The sequence below is a fragment of the Elephantulus edwardii genome, unplaced genomic scaffold, assembly GCF_000299155.1.
Source record: "Elephantulus edwardii isolate Elephantulus edwardi_28Jun2011 unplaced genomic scaffold, EleEdw1.0 scaffold00186, whole genome shotgun sequence".
In the NCBI taxonomy this organism is placed as follows: domain Eukaryota; kingdom Metazoa; phylum Chordata; class Mammalia; order Macroscelidea; family Macroscelididae; genus Elephantulus; species Elephantulus edwardii.
The window spans coordinates 2,872,437-2,897,181 of NW_006399936.1; the positions used below are offsets into that span (position 1 = coordinate 2,872,437).

At 40.1% G+C, this 24,745-nt stretch overlaps 1 protein-coding gene across 1 annotated transcript in view; it reads left to right on the forward strand.

The window, feature by feature from the left end:
• The window catches only part of XPO6 (exportin 6), a 119,581-nt gene that overhangs the window by 80,158 nt on the left and 14,678 nt on the right, over window positions 1-24,745 (forward strand). The window contains exons 9-15 of the mRNA XM_006896629.1: window positions 7,646-7,754; window positions 8,974-9,066; window positions 10,175-10,244; window positions 15,965-16,124; window positions 20,679-20,771; window positions 23,565-23,709; window positions 24,349-24,495. Of these exons, the coding sequence (XP_006896691.1) occupies window positions 7,646-7,754; window positions 8,974-9,066; window positions 10,175-10,244; window positions 15,965-16,124; window positions 20,679-20,771; window positions 23,565-23,709; window positions 24,349-24,495 (817 nt within the window). The remainder of the gene's footprint in view (window positions 1-7,645; window positions 7,755-8,973; window positions 9,067-10,174; window positions 10,245-15,964; window positions 16,125-20,678; window positions 20,772-23,564; window positions 23,710-24,348; window positions 24,496-24,745) is intronic.

The window sequence follows — 24,745 nt, forward strand, 5'->3', positions numbered from 1 at the left end:
AGGATAGAGCAGGGTTTAGGGCTGTTGTGCATAGGGTCGCTATGAGTCGGAAACGACTCGATGGCACATAACAACAACAACAAGATCCATCATGATAGTGCCAAAAGACCTGAATTTCTATTTTCATGTATACTGTGGACATGGTTGTGCCTCTCTCACAAGTTGTGGAGAAAATGAATTGAACAAATATTTGTAAAGTTCCATGACGGACAGTAGGTGCTCAATAAATTCTCTCCTTTGTGTTTGTCAACATTCGATAGCTACCTATGTAGAAACTTATTTTTATAGGAAGATGAGGAAACCTAAGTGTGTTAAGCAATCTGAAGACACTGAGTCATGTCCTGTCATTTATTGCAAGAGCTTTGGCAGGTGATGCCCCAGGCCAGCACAGGCATTTTGGGTGGTGTTGGATTGTAAACAGATGCAAGTGAGTGTGAGAAAAAGTAGTTCTCTTTTTTTGAGCAAGTTATTCTGCTTAATAAGGAGGAAGTGCCATTGTGACATATGCCATTTTTGCTTCTGTTAATAAAAGGTATTGACTAGATTTAGATCAAAGCTCCATTAGCTTTCTCGCTTTTGCTAAGAGAAAAACATACTATTGTTGCTTTGAATTGAGTAAACTATTCAGGACAGTTCCTTAGTTCTTTATAGTTATCTGACCTGGAATTTTATTTCCTGAGTGCTTATTCAACTCTGGTCTAGTCTTCCCTTTTACTCATTCATTCATCATTTATCGAACAGTTACTATGTATTTGTCTTAATGTATATACTTTTGTTTAACAACTTAAGAGTAAAGTTTCCATTGTATATACAGTTGATGCTGTGAATTCCCAGTCAGCCTTGTTTTAGCTTTATCTAGAATGTTTTTATGTAGTGTGTTTTCATTTTCATTCAGTTGAACATGTTTTATTTCTCTTAAAACTTCTTTGTCTAATTCTCAAGTATTTTGAAGATTTCCCATATATATTTCTGTTACTCTAGTTTACTTTTTAAATGGTTTGTGTATTTGATTTTTTGATTTATTAAGTTTTTTTTAAATTTTATTTTTATATATAACCCTGTGTTCTGGTGCATAATCTAAGTGCATTTGAAACGTGTCTGTGCTCTGCTGTTGTTGGGTGGTGGTGGTTGCCATGGCCATTAGTGATGACCCCTGTCCATAGCAGAATGGAATTCTGCCTGGTCCTGTCAGCCCCATGTTGGAGAGCCGCCTTGCACTTGTTAATCCATCCCATTGAGGTTAATGCACCCTCACCCTTTACTTTTCCAAGCACATTATTTCTAGGGACAGACCCCTTTTGGTAATATGCACAGAGTATGAGATGAAGTCTCATGGTCCTCACTTCGAGGAAGATACTGGATCTACTTCTTCTAAGACACACTTGTCTGTTCTCTGGCAGTCTTTAGTAGTATTCAGTGTTCTTTACCAGCACCATAATCCAGCCAGGAGCATCAGGTTTTCATGCCTTCCTTGTTGATTGTCCATCTTTCACATGTATGTGAAGTGAATGCATATATCATGTATTGGGTCAAGCACACCTTAATAGTCAAAGTGACACGTTGCTTTGTAACACTTGACTCACATCTTTTGTACCCTGTTTGTCCAGTGCAATGTGCCTTTTGATTTCTTCACTGCTGATTTCATGTAATATGGATGCAAATAAAATGAAACCCTTGTTAACTTCAGTATATTCCTTTGTATCATGATGTTACTTATTGGTTCAGTTGTGAAAATTTGTTTTCTTGATGTTGAAGTGTAATCCATGTTGAAGGCTAGCTCATTCATTTACTGTCAGTACATCAGGTGGCACCTACATATTTCATTGTATGAATTAATCTTCCTCCCGTGCCGATGCCATGTTCTTGATATATTACAGTTCCTTGTATTATTTGCTCCCCATGCAGATGCCGTAAGTATGGTGGACTAAACAGAGTGGTGTCTGATAAATGACTGTTAGGTCAGGTTGGCTGAAAATGCTGCACCTGTTTTATCATTGTTGGTTTTTTCTTTGTTCTGTCAGTTTCTGAGAGAAGGGCATACACATTTTGTTTCCCTTTTTTCTCTGTTGACTGATCCCTGACTAGGATATATTCACATTGAGATGAACAATGCTTACATTGGAACCTAACCTAACCTTCTTAGCTGGAGACTGGAAAATAAAGAGAACACAGATGACAACTACAGGAAGTGGCTCCACCTGTAGGGCTGGGGGTTGCAACCCAAAGAGATTGGGGTTATCATCATCTAGAACCTTTTCTAGGACTCAGAAGTCTGAGAAGAGGGCCACACCCAGTACCACAGAAAGAGCAAGGCTCTGGGGTTCTCTGAAGAGAGAATGTCACCTGGCTACTGCTGGGACCTCTGAGTTTGCATGATAACGCTAATTTGGGAGTGTGGAAGGAAACTAGAAATCAGAGCAGTTGCCAAGTGACCCTTGCCAGAGGGGCCCTGGAACAGCAAGCCCACAGGGAGAAGGAAACCTTTCACCCTCCTCCTTCCTTTTACTTTTCTTCCGTTGTCCGATTGGCAGAGCCTAACAAGTATAGAGAGGAACTCTGGTGGCCTACTACTAAGAAGCTGTGCTGCAGTCTCAAAGGCACGCGGTTCAAATCCACCAGCGGCTCTGCAGGAGAAGGATGGGCAGTCTCCTGTACGATTTATTGCCTCTGAAAACCCACTAGAGGGTCAGCTATCAGTTCTGACTCAACAGCCCTCAATAAGAATAGAGAGCTAACAAAGAGTAGAAATACACCTTGTATCGTGTTAGTTCCAGCATCACAAAATATGTAGAGTATATGGAAGCTCAGAAGCAGTAGTTTAGTAACTAGCGTGGCTTTATGACTAGGAGGTAAGCCTTTAAGAAACAGCGTTTTCCTGAAAATCTTTGGCCCTGTGGTATGTGGTATTTAGTATAACGTTATCTCTTATGGGCAATATTTATCCAGAGGCCCTGAGTATTTCTTAGAGAAATTATTCTTGTTACGTTGTTACATGCTGTGTGAAGTTGGCTGTGCATCATGATGACCTTGGGTGCCAGCCTCATAAGTTTTGCGGAGACCCGTTGTCGGAGCTGCTATGTCAGTCCATCTTCATCTCCTGTGAACATTGAGATCAGGTGATGATTCTTCTTTGTTTTATTGATGTGGTGAGTTAGTGATTATTTTTCTAATGTTGAGCCACTTTTGTATAACTGAATCCCACATGATCATGATGGTTTGTTTTATTTTCTTAAAAAAATGTTGGTTTCTGTTGAAGATTTTTGCATCTGTATTCATGATGGATAATGATCTGCAGTTTACTCATTTTCGTCTGACTGATCCTTGGAGAGGGACATCATGTTTGCTAGAGTGGTGGGATGGCGTAGGAGAGGAAGACCTTCTATTGGATGGATCGATTCTGTGAGTGGAATGGTGGGAATGAGTGTGTCTGAGATGGCGAGGTTGGCACAGAATAGAACAGCATTTAGGGCTCTTGTACATAGGGTTGCTGTGAGTCACAAGCGACTCAATGGCATATAACAGCAACAACAAATGGTGTCTCTGCCTGGTTTTAATAACCGCTTGCTTCATAGAATGAGTTCAATAGTATTCTATCTTTTTCTATATTCTGAAATAATTTGAGTAGGATTGGTGTCAGATCTTCTCTGAATCTTTGGTAGAATTTCCCAGTGATGCCATCTGGCTCAGGACTTTTTTGTTTGGGAGTGTTTTTATGACCTGTTCATTCAGAGATGGATTTGTTCAAGTGTTCTCTCATTGTCTGTCTTAGTTTCAGTAGGCATCAAGCTTCTAAAATTCTATTTCGCTAGGTTTTCAAATTTGTTGGGAGTATAGTTCTTAATAGTATGCTGTTAGTGCCTTCCCCACCCCCTATGGATTCTCTTGTGACAGTACCCATCTCAATTCTTTACTCATATTATTTGCGTCTTTTCCTTTGTTAGACTTGTAAGGGACATGTTGATTTCATTAGTCCTTTCAAGAAACCAGCTTCTAATGTTGTCAATTCTTTGTTTTGTTTTCTGTTTTCTATTCTTGCTCTTTAGTATTTCCTTTCTTCTGGGGACTGTAGACTTTGCTTGCTTTCTGTTCTTTTTCTAATAGAATGTTGAGTTGAAGCCATAACTTTGTTGTTTGGTAGGCTTTTGTACTGGCTGCTTTTTTTTAAAAATTTTATTATTTGTGTGTGTGTGTACCGTCAAATCAGATCTGACTGGTACAGGAGGAGATGGTCCCTCCTTCTCCGGCAGAGCATCTAGTGAATTCGAACCGTGCATCTCTGGGATTATAGTTGCAGCTCCTTGCCACTAGGCCACCAGAGCTCCCCTTGTACTGGCTGCTTTAAAATTGACCTATGAGATTGCTTTTGCTGTGTTTAAAAGTTTTGGTATATTGTGTTTTTATTCTCATTTGGTTCAAGAAATCTTAAAGATCTTTTATTGTCCTATAACGTTCAAGCAGGATTTGTTTCCATTCCGTTAAGATATTTTCTTCCTTGGTTCCTCTTGTGATATCTCATTTTATAGCATTGTGATCTGAGAAGATGCTTTGTAGCATTTTGATGTTTTTTAATGGAGTAAAGCTTGCTATGCGGCCTAACCTATGGTCTGTTCTGCGGAATGGTGCATTATGCCCTTGTTGGGGTCAGTGTCCTGTATATGTGAGATTCAGTTAGTTAGTGATATTCTGCATCTTTATTGAGTTTCTTTCCAGTCAATCTCCTTTTCATCGTAAGTGGTGTATCGAAGTCTCTTATGATTATCGTGGAGTTGTTGATTTCTCTAGACAGCTGTTGGTTTATGTATTTTGTAGCTCTGTCACTGTGTAGACGTTGCTTATAGTTATGTCCACTTTTCAGTTTTTGCTCTTTATTGACGTGGTGCTCTTCTGTCTGCCCTTCAGTGGTAGAAAGCAGATACTTTGTTGCCACTCCTGCTCTCTTTTCCTTTGCTTTATACAGATTATTCTTTTCCTTGTTCCAGCTGCTTTCCTGTGCAAGTTCATTTTATGACTTTTCTTCTTTACTATTGTTTTGGTGTTTACTAAGTTTTAATGGTTTTCCATTTTTAATTTTGATTAGCAGATTTATTGTTTTGGGATCTGTCAGTTACTGTTTTATTCCCAGTCTAAACCAGTACGTGTTATCTTGAAATCACCTTGACTTCCTTTCCATTTAGAAGTTCCATAACTGCCTTTTTATTTCTTATTTTGCATTGTAGTCATCCTCATTTTGCACTGATAACCTCGGGTTCCACATTTTTAGTGCCGTACGTTTGTTAGACTGTGTATTCTGTGACTGGGTTGGTGTCTGAATAAATGCGGTCATGGGTGTGATTAAGTTTGTTGTCTATGTACAGAATTCTTGGTTGGCAGTGTCTTTCTTTCTTATTTCCCTTCTTCCTGCCTACATGGTTTCTGCTGAGAAATCAGAGCTCAAGTCTTTCTCGTTCTCGTCTATGGGTAACTCTTCTTTTTCCAAAGGTGTTTTCCATTTTCTTTGTCTTGATCAAATTTTGAGAAATTTGATTATGATATACTTTGATATTTTTCTTTTGGAATCAGTTCTGTTTGGGGCTTACTCAGCTTCTTGAACGCATATTTTCTCCTTTTTCATAATATCTAGGAGGTTTTCTTCCAGCAAAACGTGTCTTCCTGCCTGTCTCTTCCTGCTCTGGAAGACCGGTCACAAGTACGTTATTCTTCTTGATGGCATCTGACATAGTTTTGTTTTGTTTTTTTATTTCCTTTCCTGCCCTTTTCTGATTACTCCTCTGTCAGATCCATATTGATAGACTTGTCCTCCATCTCACTTAGATTTCTCTCTCCATTTCTTTAGTTCTTTTTTGTTCTCCAGTGTGTTAGGTGTTTATGAAATTGTAGTCCTAATGTTCTAAGTTGGCATTTCCTGGTTTTGTATTGTATCTAATCTCCCATTATTAGGTCTTGTATTGGTGTAATGTTTTCAATATTTCCCCAGCCCACTGGAGATACTGAATTACTCCTTGTCAGGAATTTTCAGTAGTATTTTTCTGAACCTTTTTTGTGGTTCTGTAGTTTGATCATTTTTTGTTCCACCTTATCCTGTGGTTTTTTGTTTTTGTTTTTAATTTAAAATTATATTCTCCTTCCAAGACATTATAGTGCACATGTCTGTTTTATTTTGACATAGCTGATTGAGCCTTGTGGGTGTGTTGCATCCTTTGCTGGTTTGGTAATTCTTCGTGTTTCACCACATGTCTTCTGGTGGGTATGATAACAGATGGTGATGTGTGTGCAGGTCTCAAGTCGCTGTTGTGTAGCAGTTGAGGGCCGACTGGGCTCAGTGTTGGTTGCAGTCTGTCACTGATGAGATGGAATAGGAGTTTCCCTTTGATGAAGCTGCAGGGGACACATACACAGCTGGATGCTGTTGCAGTTTGTTGTCAGAGGTGACAAAGAGAAAGGGAAACAAACAACAGAAAAAGAAAGCCACAGTTAGATGGTAAATGATGATAGAAGAACCAACACTGAGACAGATACACAATGAATGTAAATCAGGATGGAAAGTCACTAAAAATTGAGAAAGAGAGGTGCCACCTACCACCCATAACTGTTAAAAGATTGAAATCATTGAGTTAATCCTTACTTATTTATAGAGCTTGTAATCCTAAGAACCATAAGAAAATAATTGAAAAGTGCATAGTAAAGGAATTGACAGGGGACTTGAAATTGAAACCAAAAAATGCCTACTTATACAGTGTAACAGAGAGGAATTTAGGGAAGGTGATGCCGAGTGGGTGATACAAGTGGGTCACGAAAGAAAAATACTATATTCCGCTATTATATAAAAAAGAAAGATTTGCACACAGAATCACTCTTGAGTGGTTATCAAGAATGTGAAGTGATTGAAAGAGAAGTTCAGATTAATTAATAGGTAATAGACACTTATTAAGGTAGGTGAAAGGAAAAGTAGTATGGAATAAGAGACTTATGGCATTATAATTAATGCTATAAAATGAAGGTGGATGAATGATTACATATAAAACCAATAGGGTTTGTAAATGTCACTCAGATGGCAATATTGGAAAATATGAAAAGTTTATAAATAAAAATACATGCTTAAGATGAGAAAATGTTGGCGGAGAATTCAAGAATACAAATTAAATATGGCAAAAAAAAGCAAAATTAGGTCAAATTAGGCAGAATTAGGTTTTTTCTTTTGCACAGTAGCATTAAATGTAATGGATCAAGCTAAAAGAAATTGTCAGAGTGGATTAAAATAATCATGGTCCAAATATATGTTGTTTGTGAAAGACTCAAGTACATGAACGAGTTACAAGTAAAAGAATGGGAAGCGATATCCCACTCAGACATGACTAAAGTCAGAAGGACATTATTTTACAAGATTCATTTCACCAAGCAGTTACATAGTACCTGGTGCTCAGTTAGAGAAATACCGTGCTGCTGTCTCACTTGGATGTGTAACTTGCCAATCTATATACTAAATCTTAGGAGTTTAGATGATGCTTGTAAGTCCAACTTAGCACCTTTGGAAACAGACCGTTTCTGTATTCCAGTAAGTATAACTAATACTGTAGGAAGTATTCTAACACAAAGAATAGAGGTCTTTTTGAAATGCAGCCTGATGTTGAGTTTCCCTGTCATACAGGTACGAAGATGCCCTGGTCCTCTTGCTTACAGAGGTGTTGAATCGAATCCAGTTCAGATATAACCAGGCCCAGTTGGAGGAGTTGGACGATGAGACACTGGATGATGATGTAAGTGGCGTACTTTAGTTGACCTCTAATCACTGCCATGGTGTGGCTTGAATCAGAATATAGGCTTGGGGACCTGTAAACCCCTTTGCTCTGGAGACAAGGAGCAATCATATTATAGTTTCAGTTGTAAGTTTGAAGTTTTTCATTTCCTAGTTGACCCAGGCTAATTAACTGTGAAAACTTTTACAAACTTTTTAACTACATGGACTAGAGATGCAAGTAGAGCAACTTGTGTTTAACGTGTGTTTCTGTTTTCCCTGCCTTGTACTCATACAACAAATAAAAGTTAGCTGGATACTAGTAGAAATTGTTAAACAGAGATATTAAACTGATAAAGCTAGAATGAAATGAATCTTTTTTGAATATACTTTCTATCTCTCTTAAAATCAGTCTTTACTTTATTGATAATCCTTTGTCCAACAATGATAAGGAAATGATTTAAAGGATACAACCAACTCAGGTTTGCATTTTTCTTATCTACCAGATGCTTTAAATTTTCAAATAAGTGGTATAATTCTCAAAAATAAGAACAACATAGACAAGAACTTGAAGAGTTGCCATGGTTGAGCTTGAAAGAGCCTTGTGCTTGGGAGCAGATGGCCTGGATCGGAACCTCTGTAATCTTGGGCTCAGAGGAGGTAGACATCAGGGCTTTGAATTTCTCTGAACCATAATTTCCTCTCCTCCCAAAAGAAAAATGACAGGTCTTATATTGATAAGCTATGAGAGTTATAGTGCGATGACAGAGGTGAAAGAATCAGCTTGGTACCAAGTACATAATAGATTCCAGGTAAACTTCTTTATGATTTAGCCCAATTCTGCTGAAACTTGATGGTGGTTAGCAGTCCGTAGGACAGCTTGTTAACAGATTATAATTTAGTAGTTCTGTGGTGGCTGAGAATTTACAACCATTTAAACTTTCATGAACATAGAAAAGGTCTGTCTGCAAAGGTATTAAGTAACCACTTACTAATTTTAGGTGGAAAAGTGGGTTATCCTGCATGGATCATTTGTGATTATTTTGCTTAGAATAACATGAAAGGATTGTAGAAAATACTCTGGCTTGGCCTTTTAAAATACCAAATAACCTGGTTCTATCATTTTCCATTTCATCAAAATTTTTGTCTGAGGGTGGACTTGAGGACAAGGACAAATTGTCAGGGAAGCTGACTGTGGATTCCATAGTCTGGGAGAACTCATTCCTCTGTTTCTCCCACAGCAGCAGACAGAGTGGCAGCGGTACTTACGGCAGAGCTTGGAGGTGGTGGCCAAAGTGATGGAGCTCCTCCCCAGCCACGCCTTCTCCACGCTGGTAACTAGCCCTCTCTGCAGGGGACTGAGGAAACGTGTGTCAACAAAAGGCTATATATGTGTGTGTATATATATATATATGTGTGTATATATATATATATGTGTGTATATATACACACACACATACATATACATAAATCATACTTTGGGAGCTAATTTTCTTTCCCAGAGGGTTTGATATAATATGAATTTATAATTGTTTTAATGCCTTTACCAGTAGCTGGAAAGTGACCAGGCCAAACAGGAGCTGTATTTACAAAAGTTACGATGCTGAAAAGTTAGCTTTTATCAGCTCCCCCTCAACAGGTCACTAGCTGTCTCTGCCTGAGTTTAAGTGCTGGAATCTCTATTCATAAGGACTGAGTCACACACCAAATGCTGCTTGTTATTCGAAGAAATCTCATTAAGACCACCTCTCTTTGAAAGGCAAAAGAATTTTTAGGGGTCAACTCCTGCATTGCGCAGCATAGCTGTGTCTTGTATTCTTTGTCATGGAAAGTACTATTTTATTTCACCCTCTGCCTTTGTTAAGGTCTGCTATATTCAGGTTTTGTTTTTATCTAAGTGCAGGACTTTGGTGAGTTTATCAGCTCTCAAAAGATAAACCTCTGGCTATGAAGTCCTGTCTGCTAAATCAGCAAAGGAGACTGATTTTAAAGTGTATTTGTCTCAAAAAAAAAAGTATTTGTCTCATCTCTCACTGTGCCATGCACTTTAATAAGGCACATTGTTATTTTTTTCTCTAGGATAGGCTTTCCTTTGGGATTGAAGGGATATCCAACCTTATTTCAGAGCTCTAGAACATCTAGATCATGTAGGGGTTTCATTTCCCCCCTTTGAAACATGATAAATTTAATGTTGGCATATTTTGTTTTTTTTTTAAAAAAAAGGCTAGAGGATATTTTTATTTCTTTTTCATTCCAAAATATTGGTTGTGGTTTTGGTGGTGGGCTACTGAAGTGAGAGAGTAGCCACTTCTTGGCTGTTTGTAAAGGTTAAAGGTTCCCAGCAGAAGGTGTTTAGGCTGCTACCTCTTCTTTATAGGTAGCTGAAATATATTCATGTTAAAACTTGCTTTATTGTTAAAAAAACTTTTTTTTTCTTTTCAGTTTCCAGTTCTTCAGGACAATTTAGAAGTTTATCTGGGTTTACAACAATTTGTAGTTACTTCAGGGTCAGGTAAGCTGGTTTTTATTTTCTAAATTAGCCAAAAATTAAAAATAAGACAAATACTGTTGCCTTCTTTGCTGCCAGAACGTGGCTTCTCCATTCCTGTTTCACACTTTCCTTCTCTCCGGACTTCTGAACAGGGAAAAAAGACGACAAAAAGCTGTGGGAGGTAAAAAGTGAGGTTATGACAAAATAGCCTAAGGCAGGTTTCAGTGAGAGCAAATAGAACTAATTTAGAGCAAAGAGGTAGAAGTTATTAAAACCCTAGCAATTAGGATACTTCCTTTTATGTCCGTTAGACTAGCAAATAAGCTAAGGGGAAAGATAATCTTTTTGGTACTGGTGATGTACTATTTTCATGTTTTAAAAATTAGAAGGATATAGAAATGGCTCCACATCATACCAAATTGTAGAAAAAATATTATACTGAAAGCTAATAGTTGTTATTCTGTTGTAAATGGCCTGTGAGGAAGTCTGTATAGGGCTAATTAAGAAGGCTTTGCATTGCCACCTGCAAGTTTCACATGCATGGAGTTTAGGGTAAATCTAAACATTTTGTTGTTATTTTGTTTATATTCGTACTATTAATAGCGTCGACGTTCCATTTGTCGAACACTCATTAATCATATAGCAGGCATTAGGTTAAGTGATTTTGACTCATCTCAATTTATTTTCATAATTTTCTTGTAAAATGTTAAGCACTGTTAAGCACTGTTACTAGTTACTCCGTTTTTATAGAAGAGGAAGTTTGTGATCAGAGCTGTTCCTATATCTCTATCTTCTAAGTTGTTAGTGCCAGTCCCATTGTGACACAATGGGTGGGTAGTGGGAAGAGTGGGGTGCTTGCCAACACAGATGCCCCCTTGGTCTTGAGTCGCTAGTGATAATTTGTTTCATACTGCTCTTCTCCAGAGTGAAAAACCACGCTTCTCTTATTAGGCCGTGCCTGGCTCTGGCATTCAGCCTCTGCCGTCAGCGGGCACAGAGCTGCCAGCTTGGTTTTCACGGCAGGGCCTCTGTAGTGGGCTTCATCTGAGGCTGCCCTTCCTGGCGTCCCATGATTGCTTATTTCTATGAGTATATTAGTTTCTCAGTGTTCCAGTGGGCCCCAGGAGGTTGATAAACTCGATATGCCCCAAGTGTAGACCCTGGCTTTGAAAATAGGGTGAGAACAGCTTACATAGACCTTCAAAAAGGCCAGTTTTCAAAGCAAACTTGTCCTGTCAAATACATTGTTAGAACTAGTGAGAATTACTTTGAATGTGTACAAACATTGCAGACAAATGTTTTCAAAGTCTGTTCTTGAGAAATGTGCTCAGTTTCTCTCTCTTAGGGCTACTATACCCGGGATTCTAGATGCCATTTTTTATCTTTTTTTTTTTTTAATTTATTTTATATTGGTTTACTAATAAAGTTTGTATACATTGTGTTTCATGCAATTCTTCTAAGGAAAAATACTATATACCATCTGCCTCCCTTAACATCAAAAAGAAAAAGAAAAAAAAGGAGTCCTAGGTGCTCTTTCCAGTATTGTGGCTGAGTGCGTGTTACGTTGAGTGTGTTTCCACGTGGAAATCTGCAGTCAGTTTTAAATCCTTTATCTGAGAGACAGCTGTCCACTCGAGCTTTTACTCCTTGAGGATAATCTGATTTTGCTTTCCCCTAAATGACATCTACCTGCTCCCATGGTAGGCCATTTACTGGCAATTTCACAGGCTGCTTGACTCTTCAGATTATTTCATAAATCGCATTCCCAGTGCAATCCTTGATGTATATATTCTAGTGGCAAAATTGAAGGCCAGAAAAATACTTATTTCCTCTTTTAAAATGAGCTCTTGTGTCTTAGGACAAGCATTCTCCCACCCTTTGGTGGCTCCAAAGCCAAGTTTCCAACGCAAAGGCCTGAGTACATTTTGTTCCCTGGTTCCCATGGCCATTTACCCTTTCAAATAACCTCTGTGCTTTATTAGTCAAGCTCCTGCCTCCTCACAACAGCCGTGTTATCCTTGCCCCACATAGGCTGATACCCTCTTCATTTGTTTTCAGCCTTGAGCTCTGACTAATTCACCATCTCCTCTGAGGCCTGTGTGTTGGGAGTCAGTCCAAATCCTTGCACTCCTCTGGTGCTGCAGTCATTTCTAACAGCTGTGTTGAACATTTTGATCAGCACTGAAGCCTACAAGGCCCCTGCTTTTGATTTTCTTAGAGCATCAATGTACAGATGATACTGGGCTCCTCTTACTAGTTGCTCTGACACGGCTGCTCTTCCTTCTAGAGAGGCCTTGACTGGCCCGCATCCTCAGTGGACACTAATATGAAACGTGTGGCTGGGGCATAGCAGTAACTAGGCCTTTCTTGCCTCTGGGAAGTCATCTTTGGCTCTCACTGCTATTGTCTATGTTTTGTGAATTAAATCCTCTCATGGTTCACTGCTTTGCCACTTGGTATCTTGCATGTAGCCCTACAGTATCTGATTTGTGTTTGGCCACTGCCACTCCTAATTGAGCTTTTCCTCACTGGGGCACTATTCTGCCCTGAATAACTTCCCCGTTAGCCGTGGAAGCTTTCTGACCTGAGACATTGTTTTCATTTACAGTAACTAGGCATTTGGCTTTCTATTCTTTCTTCTAACTGGGTTTCGTTATGACTGCCTTTTCTCTGAGTGGATTACTTCAGACGCTAATTTTCACTCCTTCCTTCTTGCCTTATCTTCTCCCGGCTTCTCTGAAAAAAAGGGAGAAGACTAAGTAAGTTGTACTTATAATAACATTTTTTCCTAGGGCAGTGATTTCCCAGGGATGTCCTCTTTAGATGTGGTAGCCTGATTATGGTCTAGGTTGGATGACTTGGTTTATGAGGAGATGAAACTTCTTTAGTATCAACGTGTTTGTCTCTAAACCTTTATGTTGCCATTCGCTTATCTGAAAATTTAAGTTCGCAGATGTTCTGTGCTGCTGGGGAATATCTATGCATTAGTCAAATAGAAGAAAATGGACGTAGATCTGGACAACAGCTTTTCCCAGTGGGAACTCTGACCTCTGGTTGAGTCAGCGCCTAGCGTGGTTCCGTGATTGCAGTCCTGGGGCTCTAAGCTGTAGAGAGAGGGTTTGCCTGGGAGCACTTAATGTCTCTGAGTTGTCTGCCTCGTAGATAGAGCAAGAACAAGCCAGCCGGCATTTTTACTAAACGTGAACCTTAGGTGGCACATAGGTCTTAAGTAGAGCTCTTGGGAATTGTTTTGTAAAATCAGAAATGGTCAAATACCAGCCGCTTAAAAGACACACAGAGCCACACTGTAATTCCGTGCAATTTGCTTTTCTGGGGACTGCCCTTTGGTAGACAAATGAAGGCAATTTAGAAGGAAGTGATAAGGAAGGTAGGTCTGAAGGAAGAGGGTATAGGAGCAGACTTAGGCTTGTTTTGTGTACTACCCTCGAGGGTAGAGGAATATATAGGGAGGAATTACAGGAGCTAGTATTTTTCCTGCTTTTCTGACCAACCTGTCCAAAGATGGATGGACTCCCTCCGAAGGCACTGTTTGTCCTAAATCTGTCCTGCTGGTGGTGCGGGCTGCCTGTCCTCTTCCTCTGACTATTAAAGCTGGGTCACCGACCTTAGACAGTCGCCCTGAGGACATCCTTGTGGAAGAGCTTGGAGGCTGAGAATTCTGTTTTCTGCACCAAGACACAGCTTTCCAGGTGGAACGTGGGGGGAAGCAGGACTTCAGGGCAGGTTGAGCTGCTCTTGGTCACTGGCTCTGCCCTTATGACATCCTTCCCTGAGTGGCCCCTTCTTTTGGTTCTCCTGTTCCTTGGCAACATGGGACCCACTGTGACCCATCCGTGGTTGACATCTGCCATTGCCAGGCTCCTGCCCATGGAATACTACATTCTCACTTGGGAACTGCCATAGGCTCTGTTCCCAGCCTCACCACTTGGGAGCTGGTATAGGATCTGTGGTATTAAACTTGCATCTTCAGCCAGTTTGTTAACAGGTATTCAGCCTTGCTACAGATAAATGATGCTTATCCATATTCACCCTTAAATTAGAAAAAGGAATGTTCCAGCAGGTAGTATGAAGAAATGAATTCTTCAGCCTTCCTCTTTTGCTCTAGTTCACTGTTTTATAGTAATTCAATGTGCTTGCTTCGACGGCACATACATTATAGTAATTCATTCATACGGTTACGGTCAACAGCAAAAGTATTGCCCTAGGCACTGTGCTGGGTGGGGGTCACTCACTGAAGGGTTCATAGTATAGTAAAGAGAGAAACTTGTCATTGGTTTGTTTATCTCTCCCTATGCATCTCCTATGGAGAATGGAAGAATGTCCTCCCTGTTTGGGAAATGGAGAGGATAGACCTAATAGAAGAAATGACAGTGGTGACCTTCTTGAGAGAAAATAGGGATTTGCAAGGTTTGAGTGGGAAGAAAGTGAACGGTGGACCGTCCAGGCAAAGAAAGGCTTAGGAGAAGTTCACATACTTGGGGCATCTGACAACGATCTATCAGTTTGTTCAGCTAATACAGGGAGAAAGGCAGTTAGGAGAGACCTAATTGTGGATGTTGGGGGAAATCTCTGGAGGGTTTAACACTTTGCTTATGGAGACCTGGTTCTTAGATACGGTTCTAGGAAGGTGATTGCAGAGCACTGTGGGAAGGCCACTGTAAGTAAACCCCTGAAGAGTCAGAGGAGGGAAATGGCTTGAATATAGAGATGGGATTGTAAGTGCCCTACATACAGACTGGTGATTGTTCTGTTTATCGCCTCAGCTTAACTTTGTGCTCTTGAATGCTAACTTACTCTAGCTATGCTTTAATGGATGATGAGGACCTTGTATCAGGCTTAGAGGTCTGTCCTGTGACCTAAAAATGCTTACATCCTTTGTGGACAGTGTGCAGAGCAAACCACGGGCCACGAGGTGACTTGTCGTTTGTTTAGGTTCTTTAAACTCTTCCTGTTTAGACTGAGGAAATGATAGTAAGAAGGGAGAGTTCAGGCCCTAGAAAACCACCAGCTCTTTTGTTAGGATTACAAACGTTGAATAAATACATTTTAGTTTTATATATTCCGATTTAACCCTTTATTTTATAGATCCCTGTGAATGGAAAAACATAAACTTATAATAAGGCGTAAAATGAGGTGGGGAGCCAGGAAGGGGCTGGGAATCTGTGTCTTCAGAATCCAAGCCCTGTACCTCTTAGTCTATATTTTGTCCCCTAAAGATCTTGTTGGATGCAATCCCGAGTGTACCCCATTCCTTTCAGCAGGGGGCGGAGGGGATCTTATTTCAAGTGAGAGCCATATGGAAAAGACAGCAAGCTTGGAGCTACATAGACTTAGCTTAGAGTCCTCACTGCCCTAGAAATAGGATCCGCATTGGGCAAGTGTCTGAGAGCCTCCCTGGGTGTTTCCTTGTAGGTAAAACTGCCAGTATTAAAACACGAGGGCCAAGGAGAATGGATGTTCAAGCGATGGTAGCATACCCTGGGCCATCTGTCCCTCCTCTTTTTCTGTCAGTCTTGCTTCTGGCCTTCGGCATACTTGTGGATATGGCTACAGGGGAGACTATGAGGTCCCCCTGCTCACTTCTGGGAACAGCCTGTGGGTTGCTTTTGAGAAAGTACATTGGGTTTGTTAATTGCAGCTTATCTGGATAAAGCATGCACTGTAGTGAAAACTGAAGTGTGTTGTGGCTGTGAAAAACTGTCTGGGCTGTTGTGTTCCAGGACACAGGTTGAACATCACAGCAGAGAATGACTGCCGGCGACTGCACTGCTCCCTGAGAGATTTGAGCTCCCTGCTGCAGGCTGTGGGCCGGCTAGCCGAGTATTTTATCGGTGATGTGTTTGCTGCCCGGTTCAACGATGCCTTCACCGTTGTGGAGAGGTAGGCTAGCTGTTACATCACGGAATTATTTCTTTTTCAGAGCTCAGTTTTACCTGCTTGTATGAGGAGCAGTGTATTGCCAAGGAGCTGCTACTTTGGCTTCAGTTAATCCTGAGCTCCATGATGTATTTGTTGATGTGGAGCAAATGACTTCATCTCTCTGGTCCCTCCTCTGTAAAATGGAGTGGAAATACTATCTTTTAAGTTTGTGTGAGAATTAATTGAGGGCAGTACATTTGGCACAGGGCCTAGTTCATAGCAAAACTCTTAGTAAATACAAGCTGTAGTTCATTGATAGCCTTGTATGTAGCTATAAGGGATATGACCAGATGTGGTTGCTTGTTGTGCCTTTCCTCATATAATGAAACATTAGGAACGTCCTGTTAATGAAGGAAATACACTCTATCCAAGTCGACAGCTGGAGGGGTGTGTGTGTGAGATATCCTAGTCTTGAATGGGTCCTAAGAAATTAAAACTGGCCTGAGAAACAGCTCCCAGCTTATTGATCATGAGGTTCCTTTTAATACTTCTTCACCTTGGTTCCCAAAGAGAGTTTACAGCTTTATGTGTTGAATGACATTTTCTTGTACCTTGTCCTCTGTCACTCTGCTTTCCTAGGTGATTGTTACATACTGTTGAGTTGGAATTGACTCATAGCTGACCCTCCAGCAGGTTTTCAAAGGTTGTGAATCACACAGGAGGCAATTGCCCATCTTTCTTCCTTGGAGCAGCTGATGGATTAAAACCACTTGCCTCTGTATTGACCACTAGGCAGCCAGAGCACCTTTCCCTTCATATACACTTAGAACGTCCAACGTGTAAACAAATCCTGGCAAAATAGGGAAAGTGCAAAATGGAATTTCAAATTCTTAGAGAATCCAGACTTTCTGGAGCCATTGAGGTTGTATGAACTCTGGCAACATTTGTCCTGAAATAATCTTTAAGCCTTAGGCCAAAAATCCCACCTCGGGTCCTTTTTTAAACCAAACAATAGCATATCATCACTTGGAATGGCTGTCTGCCTGGAGCATTGTGTGTTTTTGCACCTATCTCTTGGCATCAAAGTGACAATAGCAGCTCGAAAGATTAGTCCAGAACTTTAGGAAACAAAGAAGTATGTTAAAGAAGGAGGAAGAGTTTAGAAAGGAGGGTTAGATGGCTAATAAGCACAAGAACTGAGTGGGAGCTATAGAAATTGTTGAATTGGTATGTATTTTGCCAAGTATATTCTCAGAAAATAATTTTTTAAAAAATTCAAATTTATATTGAAAAAAAATTTCAAATTTAAGTGTAGGAAGTTCAGACCATTTTAAGATAACCATTGAGTTTATTAGACAATTGTGTGGTTGTTAAGCCAGCCCAAAGCCAAGGCACTTGATTTTATTGGTCACAGATAATACACAGAGACACCAACCCCAGGACCCACTTAGTTGCATATCATACTTTTCTTTAACTGTTACATCTTACCTTTAGATAACTAAGAGTTCTTTTAAAGCGAGGTTAATAGGGTTGCACAGTTTGGAGGCTGGAGGGAGGAGGGGAAAGAAATAGGGGAAAATCCAGGTAAAAAGACACGGTAATTAATGATGGGCAAGGTCCAATGGTGATTACTTTTATAAAACATAATGCATGAGAACGCTTGTATGAAGCACAATAGAATGAAGAATAGTGTGAAACACAGTGTGTACAAACTTTGTAAGCAAATCATTATAAAAGAAAAGTGAGTGAAAAACAAAAAGGAGTATAACAGGATTTTAAAGTTTTCAAAGACATTTTTGTGTGTATTTATTTTATACTTTGAGAGATGGTTTTGTCATTGAGGAAATTGTGGCTCGGAGTTGTTAGTATCTCCAGTCAGGCCACACAGCTTGAAATGGGCTTTAACAAATTTCCTGATTTCAGATGCTCTTTCCAAACTAGTGTTTCTACTTCAGGAGTATGGTTTTCCTATTGTTTCTATGGTGGACCTTTTCCCATTCCATATGCAGTAGGACATGTCTTCTGTGGGAAATTCGTAGATAAAATATCCTCTGTTTTAATTTATTCTTTATTAAGCAACATATTAATCGTCTCAGTTTTGCAGTGAAATGATTTATCAGAGATCTTGACATTGTTTTATAAGTTCTTACACATCTTTCACTGTGGGAGCTCTGGTGGCCTAGTGGATAAGGAATTGTGTTGCCGACTTAAAGGCACGTGGTACAAATCCAATGGCTGCTCTTAGGTACGAGTGAATTCTGACTCAAAGATGGTGAACTGAGTTCACATACCTTTCTGTGTTGTTTAGGTTTATAGAGTCAGTATTTACATTTTGCTGTTCTATCTTCATTTAGAATTAAGTTTGAGAGATTTATTTTGATAAGCTACATGATCTTAGCCACTGGGACTAGCAGTGTTTTTACTTAAGGTTACATAATATTCAATAGGTGAATATAAAGATTTTTATTCAAAGATATATTTAGAAGTCCATTCTTAGTAGAACATAGGTATATTTCTTCTTGAGATAACAGTTTTGATTCTTAGCTATCACAACCCACTTACCCTCCTGAGTCTGAAATTCAGAATCTTTGGTTCTTTCACTCTCTTTTCTTGATTAACTGGAAGCACATTTTTCTCATTGCTCACCAACCCTAAGTAATTTGTGACTGATTTTCTACTCAGAATAAAGTTCTCCTTTGTCTCCCCACTGTGAAGAACACTTTAGAGAATGTGGTGCACATGCAGCAGGGTCCTCTGCGTGCTTTTCAGGGGTGCAGACTTCCAGACTCCTCCTCACTCTGTGGTCAGACATGGGGTAGCTCCAGGGAGTTTGCATTGATAACAAAGCATTCCAGTTGGTTTTTGGGTTCAGCAAGAATTGGGAATCTCCATTTGTTGGACTGAAGGCACAAGGCACTGTCTTCCCTGGAATCCAGAGCCTCGGTTTCCTGACAGAGCAGGCACCGAGTGAAATGGGCAAAGTCAGAAAGGAATAATTTTCTGTCCTAAGGAGACTTGAGATGTTTCCATTTCCCAGTGGAGTGATTAGTAATTGAGTTTAATGCTCATTTGTGCATGGGGAACCCTGAGTAACGGGTAAGCTCAGCAGCTTGCTTTGGAAAGATTGTGCTAGAAGTTTAAAAAGAATTCATTGTAGAAACATTTATTGCTTCCCACCCCTAGTAGTTTCATCAAGAAAAGTTCAAAGAATTGTATAGGAAAAACCCATTTAGCTAGCACCTACATTATACAAACATTTTCAATATGTTATATATCTATTCAAAATATCTAGATATGCTTTTAAATAAAAGCTAAGATGACTTGATTATTACAGATTTTATTGGAGGATTCATTGTCAAAAGAGTAGGTTTTTTTGTTAAAAAAAATCTTATGTGTTCCTTATTTATAACTAAAAAAACCTCAGACAATCAAAATCAACCTTTAACTCACTGCTGTCAAGTCATCCAACTCATAGCTGACCCTCTAACAAGTATTCCGAGACTATAAATCATCTGGGAAGAGATTACCCTTCTTCTGTGGAACCGCTGTTGAATGCCAGCCCACTAGAGAGGTGCCACTTCTGAGTTAGTACTAGCGGAACTCCCCCTAAGTGGTACAATTTGTGTCTATTCATTTATTACCAGAGACAGTTGAAAAGTCCTGGTGATACTGTGTCTAATGTAACAGGCAGCTAACCTAAAGGTTTGACTCCAGCTGCTGAGGTAGGAACATAAACTGTTTATTCCAGTAAAGATTTATAATAGTCTTAGAAACCTGATGGAGGATCTCTTTGAGTCAGAATCAGCCTAATGGAAGTAGGTCTGCCTTTGTAGACAATTTAAAAATACTAGAAAGTAGGCAGGGGTTGGGATGGCTGGGAGGACAAATCATTTCTAATTTACTCACTCCATCCTATGAGGTCATAACCAGCAGGCAAGCTTGTGGACATTGCTCCAGCCTTTTTGTTTTTTCTTCATCTGTTATCAGACAAACATTTTTATAACAAAATTGGGATGTATTTTATATATATATATACACACACAATATGTATTTACTATGAGAGCTGTTGGCCTGATGGTAAGAAATTGTACTGTCAGCCCTCAGACAGGTAATAAGAATTTCACCAGCTGCTCCACAAGAGAAAGATGGACATTCTCCTCCCGTACGATTTATAGCCTCTGAAAATCTGCTGGAGGGGCAGCTATGAGTCATTTCTGACTCAACAGTACACAACATATTTTTTTCTTAACAGCCTTTTCTTGCTTCAAGTTTTTTAAATATTAGTTGTTAAATATTCTTCTAACCATGTTTTTTTGTTGTCACTCTTACATTTTTATTTCTCTGTGTTGAATGCTTATATTATTTTAAAAATCTTTGACATAGTAATCCTTTAATTGATATCCTTATATAATATTTAGGCACGTCTTAGATTATCTCTTAGAGATAAATGGAAGCTCTGGTCTTGATTCTGTTCATGAAAAAGTAATTTCTGCTATGTCCTTGGGTCTTTATCAGTTCCTTGTCCTTCTTAGTCCATTAACTGAATGTTCTTCTGATCTGCTTCTTTGCCTACAGATTGGTAAAAGTTACTCTGTATGGGTCTCAGATAAAATTGTACAACATTGAGACAGCTGTGCCGTCAGTACTGAAACCTGACCTCATTGATGTGTAAGTATAGAGTTCGGTGCCTTATGCAGTCTCTAGAAAGACCTTGTGTGCTTCCCTGAGTTTTGTGAAAATTAGCAGGCACATGAGTGGCTACCATTAAGGGGAGAAAGCTCTCAACTACACACCCAGGAAGAGAAAAAGATTGTTATTTGTCAAAGGGTGGGGATGGTTGAGCCTGTGAGAGCTGGAGGTGGAGGGTGTATTGAGTAGGTATTCCAGGAAGGAACTGAAGCACAGAAGTCTTGCAAAGTCACACATTTAGAGAAGCGGTGATACATTTGTATGGTGGGAGAGAAGGCTGGATAGGCATGTTGAGATATACACTGTAAAGTGATTGGATTTTGTGAATCTTGTCCCATACACCAGAGACTGAAACTGTCGGGTACAGAATTCCTTAAGGAGCACGTTCCCTCAGAGATTTACAGCATAGCAGGATGATTATTAGACTATGATATTAGTGTATTGAACGAGAACGTCAGTTATTTTAAAGCGATCATCTAGGACTACACTCTGAGAACCTCTGGAGACAATTGGAAACCATTAGGAAAGGATCAAGAGACGGCAGGAGAATGGGTTGAGTCTGGAGACTACATTCCCCAGAAGGCTTCCTCTAAAGCGGCACAGTGATTGGCGAGCTATAGCCTCTACCATATCTGGCTTGCTCCCTACTTTTGTAAATTTTTGTTGGAACACAGTAAATTCATTTATGTATTATCTGTTGTTGGTTTTTTGCACTACACTGCCAGAACTGAACAGTAGGGACAGAAACCTATAGCCTACAAGGCCCAGTATTTTATTTATGTATATTCTCTCTGCTGTCTCAACAGAAAACATTTGCTGACATTCACTCTAGAATATTCTTAAGCTCGAGATTAGATAAATGATCGAAAAAGATTCTATTGACCTGAATGGTTTTACATTTTCTTTTTTTTTTAATATTTTTTTTAATTTATTTGGTTTTACATTTTCTTATGGGGATATTACTTTAATTTTATCACTTCCAAACTTAAGTAAAAGAGAAAATGAGCACTAGATTCTAAATGCAATGAGGTACTTGAACACTGTGCATTTCAAACTCCTAATATCTATATTTTAAAAATTTTGAATACTTGATACTTTTAATTCAGTTGCTTATTTTGAAAACGTTCAAGCCAAAAAGGTGAATGCCTAAGTACTTATAATGCTTATCCCTTTCCTCTGGAGTCACCAGTTAGCAGCATTTTATCACATTTGCTTTTTTTTTTCTTTCTGTGTACACACATGCTGAGGTCTTTGAAAATATTTTGTAGATTACATGCCAATTTCCTTATAAGTCCCTCAGCTTAGGTTCTAAGTAACATAACTCTTCTCTTATATAACCACAATTTTACTGCCACACTGAAAACATGTAATAGATATAATACCTGATACATGGTCCATATTCAGAATTTGCCAGTAATTCTGAGGAGTATCTTTTTATGTTGTTGTGAGGTTTTCTTGGTTTTGAGGCCTAACTAATCATGAGTCACAAGAAATATAATTGTTTCCTATAGTCTGAAAGTCTAGACAGTTTCGCTGGAGTGTGTGTGTTGGGGGGAGCTGCGGGTATGCACACGCATTTGAGAGAGCCGCTGACTGACCTTTTAAGGTCAGACCTTAAATCTTTCAATTTAATTGATAAATAATACTGCCCAGGAGGAAGGTGTTCCGAAGGCCAACCAACCATATGAGACCAGAAGGGTAACGTTTACCCCCAACAAACCTCAGAAGGCAGGGAGGGGCAGGAAAAGAGGACACTCTGGAGGGAATGGAAGAGGGGACTGCAGCCAGTGTCAGGAAACAAAGCGTGGATAAATTAATGAACAGTAAATGAATTGGCTGTAAATTTCCACTCAGCTCCCTTTCAAAAAAGAGTTCTGATCAAAGGGGGGAAAATCCAGAACCATTTCAATTCTTCTTGAGAGCCCTTGAGGCTCTGTGAGTCTCTGAACTGCATACCATGAGATAATCTTTAAACATTTAAGCCAAAAAATAGCATAACTTTAACTAGTAAAGAATTTGTGCCTTGGGCATTGTGCTGTTTAAGAGCCTGCTATATGAGATCATATTGACAACTGGAGAGATTCTATCAGAGATTTATGGGACAGTGAGTCTGTTATTGAGGAAGAAAGAGGTGAAAGATTACCTATTTGAAAGAATACCCTTGATGTAAATGCAGAATTGTGCATGCCGAAGCTGTGGAATTGGTTATGCTCAACATTCTGAGTATATAGTCAACACAGTAAATTGAAGGCAGTGGAAAGAGTGAGGGGTTTAGCCTACCACATGGAAAAAAAATTCACATATCTGTAGTGATTTTGAAAAGTGCTAGAGGCAGGGAAAGCTCCCCCATGAGGATTTGCAGCCTTGGAAGTCTGGGAGAGGGTCACTAGGTGTCGAGGTTGTCCTGGTGGTAGGGGATTTGGTTTTATATCTGGTGGCTGGCTGTACCCTGCTCTGTCGACACATTGTTGTTTAGTCTTTGATGCTGTTTTTCTAGTCTCTACATCCTTTCTGGTGAATGTATGTTTCACAGAAAGGTTCCACAGAAACAGTATACCTTTGCTGACTGCCCACTGTATTGTCACCATTGGTGACAATATTGAGGTGATGAGTCTTGTCATTTTGGGGTCCTCTGTGTGCACGTAAATGACTTCCACCCTGTCCCACGTGTTCTGAAACTATCCACACACAGAGAAAGGCATTCTTAGCTCATGTGGAAATGGGCTTACTGCTAGCCCATGTCAACGTTTGCATCTTCTTTCCTCCTCACAGACATGCTCAGTCGTTGGCGGCTCTCCAGGCTTATTCTCACTGGTTAGCCCAGTACTACAGTGAAGTTCATCGGCAGAACACACAACAGTTTGTGTCCCTGATCTCCACTACCATGGATGCAATCACACCTCTGATCAGCTCCAAGGTATTGAAACAGCAAAGGCTTTGGGGACTCAAGGAAGTGAAAGGACTGTTTCTTTCCTCAGTGCTTTTACGTGGCCCACTGCTGTTTTGGTGGACAGTGTTTATGACGGTCCATCTCTTCTACTGATTTGAAGGTGTTAGGAAAGTGCATGATCCAGTTTTTTGCTAGGCACATTGAGATGAAGGATTGCTTAATTGATAGAGATGGGAGGAGGAACTTAAGAGAAATCCTGCCTCTGTTGGAATAAGAGAAGCGAGGTGAAGAATCCTAAGTTGTTGGAAGGGGGAGGACTTTGAATTGCAGGTCGGGAGCTTGCCATGTGTTTTCATAGCTGATAGGGAGCCACTGTAGGGTTGAAGTGGCTGAGTTCAAACATCCCAATGGCTGTGACCGGGTGTAAACTGGAGGTGGTAATACTGACTGAGGGCAGAAGCTGTGGACACAATAAACAAAATTGAGAATCGTGCTGCTCAGAGTCAGCATAGCAAAGATTTATTTGGATATTGCTGAAGTGGTATAATTTGGTAGCTATGAACCATACTAAGCTGTTTGCGCTTTTGAGAAGGGCTCATTTTCCAAGCTCTTCTGTTACCACTGTCTCGGGGATGCAGGGAACTGACACGTCCTCTTCCCTCCCAGGTCCAAGACAAGTTGCTCCTGTCTGCCTGCCACTTACTCGTCTCTCTCGCCACCACCGTGCGGCCAGTCTTTCTGATCAGCATCCCCGCAGTCCAGAAGGTGTTCAACAGAATCACTGACGCCTCTGCCCAGCGGCTGGTCGACAAGGTGAGGCCCCGGCTATCCCAGCATCCTCAGAGCTGTTGTTACTCAAGCCCACGGGGCCCCAGAGCACTCAGAGCTTCCAGGACAGGCCTGCACGTCCAGGTTTCTTAGATTGGTGACACTGATGCAGCCTCCTTGAGCTTTTGTCAGTCCTTCCAAAGTCAAGTAGTCAGCCAGGTTTTACCTTTGGAACAGTCAGACATGGACTGGTTCCGCAAGAGAGGTGCCTCTCAGTGGCCTTGGAGAGCTGGAA